The sequence below is a fragment of the Sphaeramia orbicularis genome, chromosome 14 (assembly GCF_902148855.1).
Source record: "Sphaeramia orbicularis chromosome 14, fSphaOr1.1, whole genome shotgun sequence".
Taxonomy (NCBI): Eukaryota; Metazoa; Chordata; class Actinopteri; order Kurtiformes; family Apogonidae; genus Sphaeramia; species Sphaeramia orbicularis.
In genome coordinates, this window is record NC_043970.1 from 20,653,538 (window position 1) to 20,674,584 (window position 21,047).

Below are 21,047 nucleotides of genomic sequence, written 5' to 3' on the forward strand. Positions count from 1 at the left end.
GTTCAGAGGCTCTGTAGTGAACGTGGAAACACCGGCATCTTCTACAAAATTGATTCACCAGTAAAACCCATGGAGTCTGATCAATGACAGTGGATGGACACACTTGTTTATATACTGAGTTATTGATATCTTTGCTGGAAAAGTCACTTTTTCATCAGTTTTCTCTGTTTCTGTTTTAATAACCCTCAACTTTAATCTGAGCTTTTATGAACATCTAAATGATCAATGAATTAAAAGCTGGAAAATACCTGATTTACACTGGAAAAAATGCAAAATAAAGCAGATAATATTACAACTTAAGAATGGTTAAATAGAGAGAATAATTTATTTGGGAACTGACACAAAAGTAGCACTGTGTCGTATGGGTTAAAGGGTTATATTTACAATTATGATTAAAAAAATAATGATCCCATCGAGTACACAGCTCTGGAAAAAATTAAGAGACCACTGCAGTTTCCTCTGAAATCAGCATGTGTGCATGTATGACAGCTGTTCCATTCCTGTGTCTGTTGAATTTAAACACAATCACACCTTATTCTACTTAATAAACACCTGATCCATGTCTTATTTAAGAAAGAGAAGTATAAAAACCTTTACTGTGGCCATCACTATCATAATAGAATTAAAAACAGTGCTATTAGTACCGCAAAAGTAACTGGAATCCAAAAATAACTATTGAAAACTACTGGACTTCTGCTCTGACAATGTTCCCAGACTCTGAGGACTGTTTTTTTCTATCAGGACAATGCTCCTGGCCTCAGCTAGGTCAATAAAGGTGTGGATGACGGACCACCAGATGAAGACCCTGTCATGGCCAGCCCAATCTCCAGACCTGAACCCACTTTGAAAGCTTCTGGAGGAAGATGGATGGTCACAAGCCATGGAACTTTGCTGAGCTTCTTGAATTTCTATGCCAGGAGCTGCATAAAGTCATCCAACAGCAATGGAGAAGAGCCAAGACACGTGAAAGCTGTCATTGAAGATCAGGGTTATTCCTCCAAATATTGATGTCTGAACTTTTACCAAGTTACAACATTAGTATTGTGTTGTTCAGAAATGAATATGAACTGGTTTTCTTTGCATTATTTGAGGTCGGGAAACACCTTAATCTTTATTTTATTTTGACCATGTGTCATGTTCTGCAAACACATGCTCTAAATAACAATATCTTTATTTGGAATTTGGGAGAAGTATTCTTGGTAGTTTAGAGAATAAAACTAAATGTTCATTTTACTCAAACTCATACCTATAAATGGTAAAATCAGAGAAAGTGATAATTTTGCACTGGTCTCTTATTTTTTTCCAGAGCAGTGTATTCTGCACCATGGGAAAGAAAAACAACATATTAACACAGAATAAGAAGAAAATAAGAACCAGAATACCGTGCTGCTGCAGATTTACATCACTGGCTTGATGACTTATGTTTATCCAAAGTGAGCTGCTCAGTGTCTGTGGAAACAAAGTTGTTTTTAACAGTGTCCCAACCTGAGTCATTCATCACGTAACTCAACAGGAACACCTTGCCTTGAGGAGCCATTGACCTCAGTCAGCAGCATCTTTCCATTTATAACGACTACACACACACCCACGCCGGCGCAGACACTCCATCTTTCTCGCTGTCGAACTCTAACCCTGTTTCATGTATATATAAACCTCATGCACACATCTTTATTACCCTGGCATACACACACACATTGACCAGCGTTTGTCCTCCTTCCAGGTTACCATCCTGATCATCCTGGCCCTGGCCTTCCTTGCGTGCATTGTGTTCCTGGTGGTTTATAAAGCCTTCACCTATGACCATGCCTGCCCAGATGGATTTATTTACAAGGTAAGACCAATAAAAAAACCTGTAGTTTAATGTACACATGTCCAGAGCCCTCATCTTGCTAGCAAGGCAGCATATGTCCTAAAAACTCACACTAGTTAAAGAATTTTTTTTATTGATTTTTTTTAGTTTTTACCTAAGGACAAGAACCGTAGCTAACAAGTGAAGTGTCCTACCTCTTACTGACCTAGTCTGATTGGGTTCATATTGTCTGCTGAAATTATAAATATTTCCTTTCCTTTTTTGTCAGACAGATGGATTTACTGACCTCCTTTAATAAGACCTGAGAGCTAATAGAAGGCTTCGAGGTCTGCCCTGTTGGGGTGTTATTGATAGGTGTGTATGATGGCTCACTCACCTGCCAAGTTGGACTTCCGCATCATCTGTTTAATACGTCCAAGTCTGTAAGAAGGCCAGTTATGTATGAACAACAACATATCTCAGGAACAGTGTGACATAATGCCTTAAAATTAGGATGAACTGGAATGATTCTGGTGGCCAGAGGTCATAGGTCAATGTATCTGTGCTCTCATGCTAGCTCGTTCCAATATGTGTGATATGTCAGGAATGCATTGAGAGAATTCCTTCTAATTTGGTGCAAACGTTTAGCTAAAACGATTTTGGTGGCCAAAGGTCAAGGTCAGTCATAAATAAACTAGAAGAAGCTAAATTAAATTGTCCGTAGTGGCTAGTAATTGAGAGAACTGAGCGGTTTATGATGCAAGGATAATAAACATGTCTTATTTCATGGTTATTGAGTTACAAGAAAACTGTTTGTTATGTAACTGTTTAAGTTTATCCTTTGACCCTGTCAGAATGCTAGCTTTTAGCATGAGTTCACCCAACACTCTTTGTGTTTCTTCTCTGTAAACCCAACGTTCTCTTCTGGCTCCAAAAAGCCAAGATAATCACAGCCAAATGTCTCCTGGTTTCAAAAGAGCAGTTTTTGTTACAGTGTTGCCAAATATTATCAACTGAAAATCCACCATCGATGGAGCTTTTAGGATCCCTGATTCCACCAGATTTTATCACATGGTAACTTGCATATTTTGTGATGCCACTGCATAACAGTGTATACAAGAGGATTACTGAGCCTGTTTACATGCACACCAATACTCCGATCATCAGTTTATACTTCTTCCTACTCCTTTTTGACCATGCAAAATTCAGACTTGCACATACTTGAAGATAGATGCTGTACATTTAAGTGTTATTTTGTTTTTGTCTTATTTTGCTTTGTTATGTTTTATTTAGTGTCTTTGCATGTTCGAAATAAATAAAAAAATTCAGTTCAATTAAAAAATTGAATTGATTCAAAATTATCCTATTTCTGGAGTTGTCAGATTTTTAAAGTGTTCATGTAAACAGATTAATCTAATTTATTTCACTCTTTTACATCTGTGCATGTGTAAACACAATTAAAATCATAGAGAACAGAAGTAACATAGTCAAAGCAGAAGACAATAACGGGAAGTTTGAGTCTACCATCATTATATACGTACATACTCCGAAAGAAATCCAATAATGGACTGGCGTGTCTAAACCAGGGTTTTTTGATCATCACATTTCTTAAATGCATGTAAATGTGTCAGATCTGATTATTACAATTATGTGATTACTCCCAGTTGTCAGACTTTTATGGTCATGTAAACAGGCTCATTGATTGGTTATAAGGTTGATCCATTCATCCTTTCAGGACAGTTGCCATCCATGTCTTCTCATTGGTGGACTAAATGGAGTATTTCTCTCCTCCAGTCACTTTATACAATCAGTGCAGAAAGCCAGAGACACATTCATGCAGAAACATTTGTCATTTTCTTAAGAGTGTAACTAAATCTCAGACAGCGGTAGAAAATTGAATGTAAGAAGTGCCTTTAGAAAGAATACACAAAATGTTAAAACATCATCAACGTGATGGAAGGTGGAAGGGACAAAAACACGCCCATTTGCTCACAAAAACATCATCCACATAGTAATTGCTTGGTTATATAGGTTGGCCATGATGTATTATGACTGGCATAAAAAAGTATTTAAAACTAAATTATAGTCACGTTCACACTCCTCTGGTAAACAGTAATAATAAACACTGGAAATAAGAGAACTCCATTTACAAGGAATGAAGCCTTAAGCCTTCAATAAACTGAAAAATGTTGGTAAATGTGCTGAAGGAAATAATGTCACAGAGTAGGACAGCTGACAATGTAAGGTTCATGACTTATATAATCCCCATTTGTGAGCACACAAGGCCTGTAGAAAATACACATTATTTTCTCTTCATGAGACACAAAACTTTTAAGATTTTACCAGACACCGTTTTGTCAGTGTGAGGATATAACTATTAGCTTCAGCTTGTCTTTTTCAACTACAGTTTGTCATCGACCATGAGGCCGAATAGCTCTGCCAAAATGTCCTTGAGCAAGGTGTTGAATCTTCTGTGCCCTTCACTCTCTTCCTCTCTACGTTCTCTTCCATCTAAATAAAGAATTATAGATGACTGCACAGTTTCCTATGGGAGACCAAAAGCATATAATGCGCCTGCCCTACTTTTACTTATTTCGGAGGTCACATAACGGTAACGGGCTAATTGAGCTCATTAGCCAGGCAATCATCAATCATTGATATCAGTGATTTTGTTATGACCAGTGTAATCATGTGTAATTCTAATCTTTTGTTCACTGACACAAACGCTGAAGAAACACACTCCATTGGCACTAGTCTATTAGCCGTGTGGGCAATTAGAGGAAAATTAGATGTACTGCCTACTTTACAATAATCATCAAATTATGATCGCTAACTCCTGTTGCATATAACTGAGGTCATAAAAGAACATGGCTAACATAGGCGCTCATGTCTAACTATCTGCTGTTGAGATATGTACTGTATTATTACTGCGTCTGTTACATTTACAGTGGCCTCTTCTGCTCTCCTGGTACTTACTAGGTTTTTAGCACACTGCTCTTAAATGTTTCATGACACTTTGCACGAGATCACCTCGAAAAGTCTGTGTCTCTGGACAAATCTGATCTTTTAAGGTGGACTATATCTAGTTTTAAGTCTGAAACCTCTGCAGGGGCTCTGACTCAGAGAGGCTATTATTACCAGTGTCACATGCACATTCACAAGGTGCTAAAGCGTTAATAGGAAAATGCACAGACACACAGTAGAAACAGTACACAAAGGTATATGGCTGCAGAAGTAAAGGCATTCCTGCACTTTCCCAGGCTACAGACCTTCTAGGTCTTTAATTCCTCCTCTATAAACACTGAAAACATGCTGCAATGAAAAAGTATTGATTCGCCCTCTACATTTTCTGTTGCACTGTAAATGGTTACTTCTTCTTCTGTTCACTCTCCAATAAACAACTGAACATATAAAAGACAGCTAAGGTTTTAGACTCTTGTTGACCTCGACCTTAAACATGGAGCCTTTTTTGTCAAAGCTCCACTCTCAGTAACATGACGAGGCCCAATCACAGAGTCCATACTCACAGAGAAATATTCCAGAAGCCTTCGTACTGTCAAATGGCCACGTAGGTGAAGTCCATTTTGTAGAGATTTAGAGACATTCATGCACATGTGTCATAAGCCTGTTGTTCTGCAGATCTCTTGAGTGAGTTTGAGTGAGTTGCAATATCAAAAAGAACAAGTGGTACCAGGCACAACAAACCCCACCCCTCGCACATATTGTAGCTTATTTTGGCATTGATCCAGCTGATGTCATCATGTTTATGCATTTGGTGATGTCACCATATCAGTTGCCTCTATATATGTGCCAAGTTTAAAGTAAATTGGAAAAAAATGATGTTTTTATAGACATTTGCCCATTGCAAGTAAATGGGAGAAAAAAAAAAGGATTTCAAAAATTCCTATAAAATTTGAACTTTGACCTACTGTTCCCAAAATGTAATCAGATTTATTCTGGCTCATTGGTAATCTATAAACCCAATTTGGTATGAATTCAAACTATAGTTTTGCTGCTACAGACATTTGACATTTCGCCCATTATACGTAAATGGGAAAAAAAAAAAGATTTCAAAAATTCATAAAAAATGTGAACTTTGACCTACTGTTCCCAAAATGTAATCAGATCTATTCTGGCTCACTGGCAATCTATGAACCCAATTTGGTATGAATTCAACCAGTACTTTTGTTGCTAGAGTGTTAGAAATCAAAGAAACAAGCCGAACCAAAAACAATACCCCTTGCCTCCCTTTCGGAGGGCAGGGTAGTAAAGAATCAGTAAACATGTCAGCATTCTGAGCTCAGCTGTATACCTTAATTAACATGTTAACACTACATTAAAAAAGAAGCAAACCTAAGTATTGGGAGTTAGTGGAGATTTACGAGGATCTAACTGCAGATTTGAAATATAATATTCATTAGTAAGTTTCCATTAGCGTATAATGAGAGTCATTGTGTTTTCATTTCATTAGAATAAGTCATTCATATCTACAGGGTAACAGGTCACCTTTCATAGAGTCCACAAAGTGCATTTGATCAAAATGGAGTTCCTGTTTTTATAGCGAATAGCATCAAATGTTAGGTTCCTTTACTGCTATGTTATGATACTATGTTCAAGTGTGGACCAGAGGTAGTATACTCTGAACTAAAAAGACAAAACAAACAAACAAAAAACACACCGGCCACCATGGAGGAAGGTTTTTAGGGCATTAAACTGGCCGCAATCTACAACTTGTCCACTAGATGTCATTGACATAAAAAAGAAGACAAGAAATCAGAGAACTGCAAGGAGACATAATACACATGAATCCACCGTATCTTTTGATTTTTGCTTGATCATACTGGTTAAACAAAATGTTAACTAGTTAAAAGATTATTTGACTATTACCTGTTTTCAACAAGAGCCCAAACACCATGTCAATTAAGAAGTTAATGAGTTGAAGCTGTTATAAATAATGGCTGAAGTTGATAATGCATGTTTAATGTTGTTAACTGAAGCTTTTATTCCTCTGAAGGTAAACTATGTAAGGTTTACATGAGGCGTTGTGCTTCAATGAAGATGATGGTGGAGTCTAGATGAGTGTTTTGTATGGGGAGCTGGTCATCTGTTAATGTTAGCTAACACTGTCCTGGTTACTAACATTCATGGCAGCAGCCTGTACACCGATTTATATCAACTCAGGTCAGATTTTCATTAAAAATTCTTACACTTTGCTTACAAAACGCAACATAAACTTCACACACAGTCAACAACACAAAGACGACGTGACATGATGAAGATAAAACATAAAGCTTCAAATGCACAATACATGAAAGACGTTTGTTTTGTTTTGTTTTTTCAAAGTAATGTCACATGATATTTAAACATTTCATACCTGTACAGCCTCTCATACTCAACCAGGTCTTGAATGCCATCATCCACGCCAGGGCTGTAATATTATGAGCATCCATACAAACACTATCAGCAGCTCCTTCTGTTTCTGATTCCCAAAATGACTACGGTCACCTGTTGAAAGACAGATTATGTACAGAGTGCAGACTATAAGTCAACATGTGATTCTTATCTTTATTTTGCAGGTTAAACTACAGAAAAGTAACAAAGGGGGGTTGTTAATCCACTTTTCCCTTATAGAAAATTATATGTTGCATTAAATATTTCAACACAAAATACTGCTGTTTATCTTACAAGGTCTGTAAATAAAATGTAATTATAATCCACAGCAGGGTCAGAAAAGTGATGCTCCAGTCTGCCTTCACGTTCCCTGCCTGCTCTAAATTGCTCATTAACTTAATTGTTCAACACAGTAGATGTGTGGTCCAACTGTTTACCCTATGACTCCTACTCTTATTAATTAAAGCTACATAAATAAAAACCACATCAGTTGATGTGCAGGGCTAATGTGACATGAACATAATTCCCTGTTGATTCAGATGCGTTCTAATTGGTGGTTGGTATTTTTATTGTTAATCAAGTCAGTTCAAATGGGATCACAATGATATTCTTCTCCTCTGTTGTTATGCTGATAGTTGTAATTGTAGTATTGACGCTGCTACATATTAAAAATTATTTTGGAGTGTATCTACTTTAAAATGGAGATTGGGATTGGATTTGTCCTTTTCAGAAAATAACAGTTGTGGCCCAGAAGTTAAATTTACAACAAGAGCATCAGCTAATTCTATATGACAAGTAGAACCTTTGATAAGAAAATTAATTTGTGTAATAAACACATGTGTAATTAACCCTTCAAGTCCTAAACAGGCACAAGCGACTGAAAGTGTCTACTGATCCAAAAAGCTTAATGATTTTTAAAGCAAGACGCTCTGTAGTGAACATGGAAACACCAGTTTCACCAGTGAACCTCTTGTAGCGGTTGCAGTGTTTCATTTACTATTACTGCTTATGGAGGCGGGGTTACTCATCACATCCAGTCATTGATGAGGGGGGAGGGGTTTAAGATGGGGTTGCATCCATTCTAAACTATCTTTGCATTGATATGATTTGGCTCCTTCTATTTCCTTTTGACTGGAATCCGTCATAACCTCGTTCTAAGTAAGAGACGTCCATTTTAGCGAAAGTAAAATAAAATCAATTGGGGCGCCGGCACTGTTGGGGGTGTGGGTTGCCCCCCTAATATAATGGTTAGGGTACAACACTGGGTTGTACTCACTTGTTCATATGTTATCATTATTAATGGTATAATTTGCAGAAAAGCTTTCATTCATTCATTCATTCATTTTCTGAACCCACTTTATTCTCATTAGGGTCACGGGGGTCACTGGAGCCTATCCCAGCTACTTATGGGTGAAGGCGGGGTACACCCTGGACATGTCACCAGTTCATCACAGGTCTGACATATAGAGACAAACAATCACTCTCACATTCACACCTATGGACAATTTAGATTAACCAATTAACCTATCAGTGCATGTCTTTGGATGGTGGGAGGAAGCCAAAATACCTGGAGAGAACCAACGCAGACATGGGGAGAACATGCAAACTCCACACAGAAAGGTCCCACCCCCATCGACTGGTGTTGGAATTGAACCCAGGACCTTCTTGCTATGAGGCACGAGTGCTGTCCAAAAGAATTTTATTTTTGTATTATAATTTTTTTTTAGTTTTTTCTGTTTTAATACAATAAACTGAATTTACTCTGAGCTTCTATGAACATCTGTATGACAAATAAATAAAATTTAGGAAAACAGCTGATTGTCATTTAAAAAAAGCCAAATACAGAGGATAATATTATAATAAACTGTGATCACGTAGCAATGGTTAAATGTAGAGAAAGAGTCATTTTGAGGTCATGACAGAAATAGTTTTTGCTCTTTAAGGGTTAATATGATAATAAATGTTTGACTTGGTGGATCTGTGGTTAGTACAGTCCCCGGCACCCCCATGACCCTCATGAGGACTAAAGGCCCATTCATACTCTACATTAAAGACACATACGTATACAGATGGAGTGTTCTGTCCGTCCTCTGCGTTCATTACATGCTTAAATCTGTCAGTTTCCTGGGAGCTGCAAACTTTAACAGAGAATACGAAGCAGTGGCACCGGGAACCAAGGGGGGCTGTATTGAGATTTGAGAATAATTTCCAGAAATGGTGGAACTTTTCAGAGCGACTGTGTCAGTTAGTAAAAAACTGCCAACCTATTTTCAACAACCACCCTTCTCAATATCAACATTAGTAATACCTCCTCTTTCATCACCATGTTTGTTATTATTGACTTTTGTCTCTCTCTTCTTCTCAAAAAACTTTACTCTTCTTTGTGATGTTCGGTCATTATCTTAAGTAAGAACAGCGCCCTCTGGTGGATTGGTTGACAAACACTCATTCCAACACAATGGACACATTTTAGTATGAAGGCAGTGACGCTTTACACCGTTCGAAATGGATGTACCTATTTACATATGTAAAGTGAGCATGAATGGGCCTTTAGAGGTTCATAAAATGGATGGATGGACGTTTGTATTTCACTTGTAAAAACACTGCTTTCTGTCTCTTTGTGTTTTACAGCACAAGCGGTGTATCCCAGCGTCCCTGGAGGCCTACTACTGCTGCCCAAGACGCCAACTCCAGGGGCCGTTTCTACACAGTGATCAGCCACTACAGCATGGCCAAGCAGACCACCTCGCACTCTGTCTCCCCCTGGCTGCCTGGAGGAGCAGGCGGGCAGCAGCATGACGCAAAACCCCCCAGCGGCGAAGGGCACTGAGTTAGCTACGAAAGCTAAGCAGTGTTGTAAACCCATGCAGACACATTAAACAGACATATGTAGACACAAACACAGAAACATTTAGGTTAAGATGTAGAAGATTAAACAAAAGAGACGCACATGGACACAACAGATACATGTAAAATGCCAGTATAGAGTGAAAACATGCATGCAGACATAAAAACACACAAATATGTTAGTTCACATTCTGATTTACCTGATCCGCCCATTTACTGTATGTGCTCACTCTCTAAAGGGACATTTCTCATTGATCTTTAAGTCGATTGGGATTCTCATCGTCTGCCGATACTCACTTTCTCCCACACACACGTACACCATCTCTCCTCCCTCCCTCTAATTTATTATTCAACTGTCATGATATATTTATTTTTTACTGTAATGTATGGATGTTTTGTATGTGATTAACAGGCAACTCTTTGTACAAAGGCACGAGTCAATGCTGAATTTCACACCCCCTCTTTGTGAGATTCTCTGGAGTTTGGAGTCATTTTGTGTATATTGTAGTTACTGTATATTCACTCACAGCTCTTCTGCGTCTTTTTTTTCTGCCTTTATTGTCCGAGCTATTGCACCTCACATTTCCATTTTCCCGTCGTACTGTTTAAAAAAGGTCTAATATTCAACATCTGCATCATGTCCAGTTGATTGATTTTTTTCCATTATGGCTGTTTGATAGCTCATATACAGTGACATTTTCAATGTGCTGTGTTACAGTTTAAATCAACAACCCCCCCTTCCAGTGACCCGAGCTGTACATAGAACTTCAGGCTAGTTTTTTGTGTGTATGCTTTGTAGTAGCTTTCATTAGGAGTTTTTTTTTTTTCTCCCTCAGAGCAACTATTTCTTCACGTGAGTTCCTTGTATTTTGCTTCAGCTGGCAGTCTTGTAGCTCCAGTACGTATACAGAGGTGGCCTGACTGAGCAGGTTAAAAAACAAACGTTGCAGGTGGAAAAAAGAAATATCGTGCATATCACCGTCTTTTGCCAAAACTCTTACTTTTTGCCGTGTTTTGTTCTGTTTGTAGATGGGCTTCCTCTGCAGCAGACTTTAATACCTGTACTGTTATTATTTGATTTTGTAACATTTGATCTGTTGTCAAGAGCGCTTTTATGAGATATTGTGATGTTGTTAGTTGATATGTAGCGATACCTGGTGTAATTTATCAGTGTGCATCCCTGTCCCCTGTTCTCTTGGTTTGAATTCCAAATAAAACAAGCTGTGACCTGTGCTGAGTGTGTCTGTCTCTCCCACTCACTGCTGTGTCTCTTTAGCACTCACACAGTGCATAATGTAGCCTCCAGGCAGCGCCGGGTGAATGACAGTGACAGCATTTCATACATATTATTCAGATGTGCACACTCCTACTCAAATTCATGCAGTATTACAGTAGATATGTGTTCTGTGGTCTGCATGTGTAACTTTTCAGAGCGGCGGAACGCTGATTTGTCAGCTAACATGATGAGTTCCCTTTGACTGACAACAAAGAAGTAGAATAACTGTCTGGAATGTATAATTTTTTTGTTTAGAGTTTTTTGTGAATGGCTTTTATTCACAACAGTTACAACAGTAAGTTTGGTCATTTTTATAGTTAAGAGGTAGTAGTGTAACAAACATGCCTCAAAAATCATTCCCTAACAATGTTTTTTTTATCTTTAATGGAAGCAGTAAAACAGTGATGTGTTCCATACAGATAATGCTTGTTTCAAAGGTTTTACCTTGTGTTAAAGCAGCGTATGACTTTCATCACATTTTTTTTTTTTTAATTTGTAAAACCTGACTGATATCCTAACTATCACTAATCCATTCATCTTTCCGTGCTTCCACACCTGAATCACTTCCCTCACAGTGAACAACTTCGAAGATGATTCCATCATCAACACAGTCCGCTTGTTTACATAACAAACTGAAATGTCACTCGGGCCATTTCGGAAATTTTGTCACAAAGTGCATTGTGGGAAGCGAAAGCAGTTTCTCACAGATTCAGCAAGAAAATGAGCCAGATCGCTACAACGTAAAATTACACAGTCCACCAGGCTTGTTTTAAAGCATGAGTATAGTCTGTGGATGGAGGTAAAGGTGACGTTTGGGTTCAGCACTCACCATGAGACAGCCAAATTGCTGCTGCATGGAATTCCCATTCCCACAATGCACATCGCATCAAAATTTCCAAAAAGCCCCAAGTGATGTTTCGGTTTGTTTTGTAAACAACTGCGTGTATGATGGAGTCATCTTCGATGTTGTTCACCGTGAGGGAAGTGATTCAGGTGCATAAGTATGGAAAGACTAATGGATTAGTGATAATTAGGCTATCACTGGAGTTATACTAATTAGAAAAAAAAGTTGTAATGAAAGTCATATGCTGCTTTAAGGTTGAAGAGCTTTCTCAGACAATATCTCTTAATACTGGAGTACTATTCATAATATAATAAGTCTTAAAGGCTCAGTGTGTGATATTTAGTGACATCTAGTCCATCTGAAGGGCCGAGTCAGTAAAAAAAGTAATATAATAACATATAAATAATGGCAACTCCAATTCTTTCCTCTATGTTTTAGAGTGAAAAAACTACCCTTTAAAAAATGTAAATGAACAGCCATGAACAACATGGAATTTCTTGTGAAAAAATAAGTGCAATTTTAGCAATAGTATGTCTTATTTTATCATTTACACATGTGCATTACAACTTACAGATCTACAAATACACAAAACAGTAAAAGGCAGTTTAGTAAAAGGTAGAATATAGAATATTGTAACTTACTTTTCTTAAGACATTTCACATTGTTCATATTTGTTCAAGTTATTCACTTTTTTGCGAAAGGATAGTTTCTAAATGTAAATATTTTCATGTAATTTTACTTTTTTTACATAAAAACAGACATATTTGGAGTTCTCATAATTTATAGGTTATGTTATTTACTGGTTGGACCCACTTTATATCGAATTGTATACGGCCTCTGAACTAAAATGAGTTTGACACCACTGAATTTTTATCTTGAGTATGATATTTGAACCTCACAAATTCATCCCTGGGGCCAGATTAGACTTCTTGGTGGGCCAGTGTTGGCCCAAAAGCTGTGTGTTTGACACCCCTGGTCTAGTAAAGAACACCAGAGTCTCTGTTTGCTGCAGGTTTTTGTTTGTTTGGTTCTTCTAGTTTAGTCCAGTCTAGTCTAGTTCAGGGGATTTTAACCCTGGGCCATGTTCAGACATAGTAGGTAACTGCAATGCACTGTAACACAGGATGTCACATGTTTTAAAGTGGACAAAAATGGAAGAGGAAGTCAACTATCAGTGAAAATATGGAATCCATCAAAGGTAACCCACTCCCTCTAGAGATGTACACATGTAGCTCATTTCATATCAGTATGTTTTGACCTTTAGCTTCAATAACGTGATGCTTTTGCTGTGGGATTGTTTATGCCACACCATAATAACATCACAATAAATGTCATAACAGTTATTTCTGTCCAGAGATGCATTAATTTCCACCATTGATGATGGAGAGTCAAACATAACTGCATAAAGTTTTCTTCATTATATTCCAAAGACTCTCAGTGGGGTTCAGGTCTGGACCCTGTGGTGGCCAATCCATGTGTGAAAATGAAGTCTCATGCTCCTGAACCACTCTTTCACAGTGTGACCCTGATGAATCCTGGTTTTGTCATCTTGGAATATGTTTGTGTCATCAGGTGAAGAAAAACATCCAGTGATGGTCAGACCCGGTCATTCAGTCTATTCAGGTTCAGCTAAACTCATTTTATGGACACAACGTTACTGAACCTAGACCTGACCAGCTGACCCAACCCCAGATTATAACACTGTCCCCACATATAGGCACTAGGCATGATGGGTAATCACTTCATCAACCTCTCTTATCATCCTGATTCAACCATTGGTTTGGAACAGGGTCAGTCTGGACTCATCAGACCACATGACCTGTTTCCACTGAAACACAGTTCAATCTTTATTCTCTTTAGCAAACTGATGACGTAAGAAATGAGAAGCTACTCGCTGCATCACTGTTTCTTTTTTAGTTTTTACTCCTTGGCTGAGGGCTATTGTAATTGTTTTGTCATCCGTCTGTCTGTCTTTGTCCATTCAACGACACAATCCCATTATCTGAAGAATGCATTGACATATCTGCACCAAATTTATACTGTGGATGCATCTTGACATGAAGCAGAAGCCTATTGAACATAGGTGACCTTGACCTACTTTTTCAAGGTCAAATGGCCTTGTGCAGTTATAATATCTGAGTACTTTCAAATGTAAACATGTATGTAGTAAGTTTTACACAAAGACAATCTAATCTAAATTATAGGGCAGTAACTTTCAACAGAATCTTACACTATATTTTGCCAAGGGGGAATAAAAGTGTACAGCATGTTATGTTAGCCTATTTGTTTTTGTTTACTCAAAACCTATTTATTTTAGGTGCTTTAATTCGTATTTTTTATAGTAGGTTTTAGATGTGATGTACAATGGCAATTTTTATTCTAGTGTATTTGTTACTATAAAGATATTCTATTCTATTCTGTTCTATTCTATTCTATTCTATTCTATTCTACTGTTGGGCTTTGCAGTGTAAATGAAGCAATGAGGCAATGAAAACACAACACTTATTCCTACATTAGTGTTTTTCAACCTTGGGGTCAGGACCCCACGTGGGGTCGCCTGAAATTTAAATGGGGTCACCTGAAATTTCTGGTAGTTGATAAAAATAACAAAAAACCTTACTAATAAGTATATGGTGAGCTGAAAGAGACAATCTGAAAACATAAAAGACATGACAAACTCTGAAGCTGAAACTGAAGCACTGTGGTTCTGTTTATCTGTCAAATGTTCATTGTGGTCGGTTTCAAATGCTGCAGCTCTTTCATAATTCATAGTTTGAGTTCTTGTTTGTTCAGTATTAATTGTCAGCCTTGTAAATCCAAGCTGGACTGACTGTACATATCCTGACCAAGGAAATAAAATTTGTGCAGTAATCTACACCTGGCTTTTCTGCCTCCGTCCATAATAATATACATTATATAGACTAAATGTCGTCTAAAATTAACACTTATTTGCATCATAGTATGGCAAACTATTACATGATCAAAAACAAAAAAAAAAGTCTCCGTTTTGAATGTCTGGGGTCGCCAGAAGTTTGTGATGTTAAAATGGGGTCACAAGCCAAAAAAGGTTTGGAACCACTGTCATACACTAATGACAACATTATACCAATATTATTACATATCCTCTGACATCCCATGAATCTTTACTTACTCTTACTCTTTAACAACTGAAAAAAACTTGAGTTTATTTCCACCACAGAGCAGCTGTAGTCATTTAAAAACCCTGTTAGTTTCACATTGCCAATAATGCAAGTTTCTGCAGTTAAAGTGAATTGTTGACTACATTTGACCTTAGAGAACTTCTTAATTTAGATACATGAAACGGACCAGCAGGAGCATTCCAGCCCATTAATTATCATCACTGTCAAATGGTTTTAATTATGGTCTGAGGGTGCTTTACAGTGCTAACAGTTTTTGCTTTCCTTCTAGATTCAGCTGTTTTGCTTTTTTTTTTTTTTTTTTCATTTATCTTACCACTGGAGAGTTAACTTTCATTTAACTGTGGATGCAGTTTTATACATCCTCCTTTGCATGTACAGTTCTGTCTTTACTCATGCAATGAACTTAGAGCAAATTATGACTGAAAATATAAAATATACTTTCACTTATTAACTCATCGGATATAAAATCCTTTATTAAAACCGACAGGATGATCTGACTGAAATACAGCACATAAACTACAGGATTCATATACAGTATATACCATCTGTACTGTCAGTTTGTGGAGGTATATTTGTCTAATGTTTACTCCAGCGTGGGTTTCTAAATAGACCTGACTTATGGGAGGTGCATCATGTTGGACAGATGGTTGCTTCTGTGGCATTAACACAATGCTAACAAAACACTGACAAGCTGTAAATTAAGAGGTCATGGTGAAGCAAAGAAGCTATACATATACACTGAACAAAAATATAAATGCCACACTTTTGTTTTTGCTCCCATTTTTCATGAGCTGAACTCAACAATCTAAAACTTTTTCTACGAAGACAAAAGGCCTATTCCTCTCAAATATTGTTCATAAATTTGTCTAAATCTGTGTTAGTGAGCACTTCTCCTTTGTCCTTTGCTGAGATAATCCATCCACCTCACAGGTGTGGCATATCAAGATGCTGATTAGACAGCAGGATTATTGCACAGGTGTGACTTAGGCTGGCCACAGTAAAAGGCCACTCTAAAATGTGCAGTTTTACTGTATTGGGTGGTCCAGGGGGGTCAGAAAACCAGTCAGTATTTGGTGTGACCACCATTTTCCTCACGCAGTCTTCTTCATGAATTCTCTGAAACAGCTTTGGAGATGGCTTATGGTAGAGAAATGAACATTCAATTCACAGGCAAAAGCTCTGCTGGACATTCCTGAAGTCAGCATGCCAATTGCATATTCCCTCAAAACTTGTGACATCTGTGGTATTGTGCTGTGTGATAAAACTGCACATTTTAGAGTGGCTTTTTATTGTGGCCAGCCTAAGGCACACCTGTGCAAAAATCCTGCTGTCTAATCAGCATCTTTATATGCCACACCTGTGAGGTGGATGGATTATCTCAGCAAAGGAGAAGTGTTCACTAACACAAATTTAGACAGATTTGTGAACAATATTTGAGAGAAATACACCTTGTGTGCATACAGAAAAAGTTTTAGATCTTTGAGTTCAGCTCATGAAAAATGGGAGCAAAAACAAAAGTGTGGCATTTATATTTTTGTTCAGTGTATTTACGAGGGCCGTTCAATAAGTTCATGGCCTCACCCAGAACAGAACAACACAGACTGATAATTTATATTTTATTTTTCAACATAATCTCCATTTACAGCAATGCACTTGGTCCATCGATGTTCAAGCATCACTATCCCATCATGAAAGAATGTAACATCCTATATTATAACAACCAGTATGTCTGGGTGAGGCCATGAACTTATTGAACGGCCCTCATATGAGTAGACGTGTTGTACAGTAGGGGAGGTTGGCAATAAAAATGGACAAGGATAACGCCTTCAGAATCAGCAATGAAGAACATGCACTTAATATTGTACGTCATGACAAAAGTGACAGAAAGGCTCTAGCATGACTGCTTATTGTAAGATTTATCTCCCCTTTTCAGTTCGCAGACATGTTCATTCTCCACCGAGCTTAATAGACCCTTAATTTGAGAGACCTTATGGCCCTCCTAACTTACTAGGTACAATTGGCAATCAGATATGGGATGAACTGTGGCTCAATCCCCTCTCTGACTCTCTAATTATAACAGCAAATAGCTTTCAGCAGTTTAATTCATGCTAAATTCCTTCTAGTGCAGGATATTAGATATTGATGTGAGGAAGGACTGATTGTTGCAGACAAGTCATCGGAGGGGGATGTCAGAGGAAGGAGAGGTAAGTGGATAAAAGAGAAGAAAGAGGAAAGAGGGAGAAGAAAAGGTGCTTGATTGGCACAGAGGGAAATTAAACCTGACGTCTGGAAATGAACAGCCATATATGTCCGTCCTGTTGTTTCCTCTGATGCAGGAAGAAGAAGAAGATACAAGCAAGGCAGGAAACTTCCCTAATAGTCAGGCACTTTTTTTCTTTTATTTTCCTTCCTTTTTGCTTGCATTTTGTTTTGTTTTTTTCTCTTGGCTCTCCATCTCTTTTTTTTTTTTTTTTTTTCTACCACACACACTCGCTCTCTTTCTCTATTTCAACACACATTTCATTGCTGTCATCCTCCGCCTCCCTCCGCTCTCAATGTCTTTGTGTTTCCTCGAAGGCTCTGTCTCTGATCCAAATGTAAACAAAAGCGTCAGTGTGAAAAAGCAAAATGAGAGACGGGCGGCGGAGGTTTGATATTGTATAGAAAACCAAAGCCAGAAAAATGCAACAATAGCAACTCCATTAGGTGACATTCTCCTGCCAACTTCATTCAATTAGTGATGATTATTTAAAAACTATCACTGGCAACTGCAGTTTAATCAAGTTTAACAAGTTTGTGGGTAATCTTTTAATCCCTGGGTGATATGTTTCTAGTCAGCATTATTTCATTGTAATACCAAACAGTGGATTAGCTGATAACAGAAGCTATCATGTTATATTTTCCCCTTTAAGTGTTTGTTGTTTGGATTATTTTTTGTTGTCCGAAAATTGGTTTTGTGGATCTTTTAGCTGATGTTCTTCTGGTTACGTAGACATATTGCATGTACAAATTGCTAGAAGCATCACATAGCGTTACCATGGCAACACAGACGGAACAGCAGCTGAGGAGGTTAGATAAATTATGTTTTAGGTTACAAAAATCTATCTGCAACAGGAAACCAATTAATTTTTAATTAATTTCTAAGAGTTCTAAAAATGAGCAATGCTGCTTCCTGCTGCTACATAAAAATTCAGGTCAAAATCCTGTCGCGGTGTGGAGATGTGACATCTGACCTGTCACCGTGGTGGTCTCCCACCCATTTATCTGGAATGAAACAAGATGATCAGAAAAAATGACCACTGAAAGACAAATTATTCTGGTGAAATCCACAAAAAAAGACAGGATTTATCTTTTGGTAAAATTATTATACAAGTTTTTAGTTTGGCATAACTTTCTTTAACCCTTTCATGTATTGTGGTCGCTACAGTGGACAGATATTCTACATCTGTTCTCTTGTATTTTCATGGGTTTTGTTGTTTTACTTCCATATCAGCCAACAAAGTGGATGCTTATGCATCATCCCATACACTGACTTTCATCCCATTACTGTGACTTTGCTGTTCCAGACAAATCTGATTTGCAGTTACATGTCTGAATGTAAAAAATTGTTAACTGTTATTAGACTGTAATTGAGTTAGGTTTTGCTTGTTTGTTTTTTTAAATAATGTTTTTTTTTTTGCATATTATCTTCTTGCAGGTATGTTAAAATGTGAGGAAACATCAGATTAGCGGCATTAAAAATATTTTTATTTCATAGTTTTCTCAGTACATCAGTAAATGCATGTTTCTTTGCTTCTAAAATCAAATGCATAGTGTCCAGCTGAAAGAACTTTTTTGTAACTCCATGAAAAATAGGTTCATAAAAAATCAATTACATTTTTTTCATGCTTTAAGAGGAACAAAAACACTCAGGAAAAAAAAAAAAAAAAAACTTAGTTAAGGTTCTCATAATTCATGCATGAAAGGGTTAATTAAGATATTTATAGCCAGTGCAGCATCCAGCCACAAGGGGGAGACAATATGATTTGGATTCACTTTTATATGTCCATTGGTAACTAAAGCAAAATTAGGCTACGTTCAGACTGCAGGCAAATGTGGCCCAAATCCGACTTTTTTGCCCATACAGTATGTGACCTGTATCAGATCCATTAAAGACAGTTTGAACAGCACAAATCTGATTTTTTCAAATCTGACCCAGGCCACTTTCATATGTGGTCCTAAATCTGATACGTATTTGATATTTTGCAGTGCGACTTCAGTCTGAACAGCCAGGTTGCATTTAGCTGACCTTTACGTTATTGAAATGCGACAAATGTCACAATTCTGCGACCCAGGAGGAGAAGCAGTGGTAAAAATATACTTACTTCTGTAAACACAGTGCGTAACTGCGTATTACGTCAGGACCTCTTTTGCGCATGTGGGTCACTTCAGAGTCGCATTCAGTTCATACTCAAAACTGATGGAAGTCAGATTTAATGTGTAACTTGAACAAGCACACACACACAAAAAAAATCGAATTTCACCAAAAAAGTCTGAATTGTGCATTAAGACCTGCTGACTGAACGTAGCCTGAGATACCAAAAGTAACGAAGGTCCCATAATGTAAATATACAAAAAAAAAAAAAAAAAACAAGCTTTGACACGTTCTTTAACTGTAACTGATGCAGTAGCTTCTCATTTCTTAAACAACTCTTAGTTTGATGGACTCATAAAGATCAAACTGTTTCAATGGTAAAAAGTCATGTGGTCTGATCAGCCCAGACTGACCCTGCTCCAGAATGATGGGCACAGCAGGGTGAGAGGAGAGGAAGATGGACTGATTACCCATCATGCCTAGTGCCTCCAGTATAAGCTTGTGGGAGCAGTGTTACCATTTTTGGATTGGCCTCCAGAGCAAGGTTATTATCATTAACGAAAACTAACGAAATGACAAAAACTAGAATTGAAAAAACATTTTCATTAACTGAAATAAATAAAAATTATAATTAAAAGAAAAAACGATAACTGAAACTGTATTGCGTGCTTACAAAACTAACTAAAATGTATACAGATTATGGATAAAATTCTCTTTGTTTTCCTCTTTGTCAATGTCGGATTGATATGAAATTGATTTATTTCGCTCCAGCAATTTTAGCTGGAGGCACCATATGGCGCTTCACGGTTCGTCACTTGTCGTTTAGAGGTGGGTTCTCATCCCCACTCTACATGGCAACATGGAGACTAAAGTTGGTAGAAAGCAGCAGAGTCCTGTCTGGGATTTCTTTTGAATATGACGATGAGGAAGATAAAATATATAAACAAATTAAAATTTAACTAAAACTAAGCATTCAGAAAAAAACGAAAACTGATAAAAACTTGCAAACATGCTCTAAAAACTAATTAAAACTAACTGAATAAGAGAAAAAAAAAACCTCAAAACTAAAATAAAACTAAACTATAATGAAATATCCAAAACTATTATAACCTTGCTCCAGAGTCCAGACCTGAACCCAACTGAGAGCCTCCTGATGTGCTGGAAAAGACAGTAAACACACAGACAGACAGACACAGTGGTCCAACTCTAATGTCATCAAAACAAAAGATCTTGGAGAAAAATTAATGCAGCTCTAGACAGAAATAAATGCTGTGACATTTATTATGACGGTGGTGACATAAAAGATGCCAGTGAATGTGTCCTATGATCAAAACTAAAGGTGGTCCAACAACAAAGTACAACAAGGTATTATTTATATTTGCTTG

At 37.5% G+C, this 21,047-nt stretch overlaps 1 protein-coding gene across 1 annotated transcript in view; it reads left to right on the forward strand.

Annotated features, from left to right (window-relative positions):
• Positions 1-11,260, forward strand: part of nsg2 (neuronal vesicle trafficking associated 2) — a 67,125-nt gene extending 55,865 nt beyond the window's left edge. Inside the window, 3 exon segments of the mRNA XM_030154436.1 lie at positions 1,721-1,831; positions 9,812-9,850; positions 9,852-11,260. Of these exon segments, the coding sequence (XP_030010296.1) occupies positions 1,721-1,831; positions 9,812-9,850; positions 9,852-10,010 (309 nt within the window). The 3' untranslated portion in view covers positions 10,011-11,260.
• Positions 11,261-21,047: the final 9,787 nt, after the last annotated feature.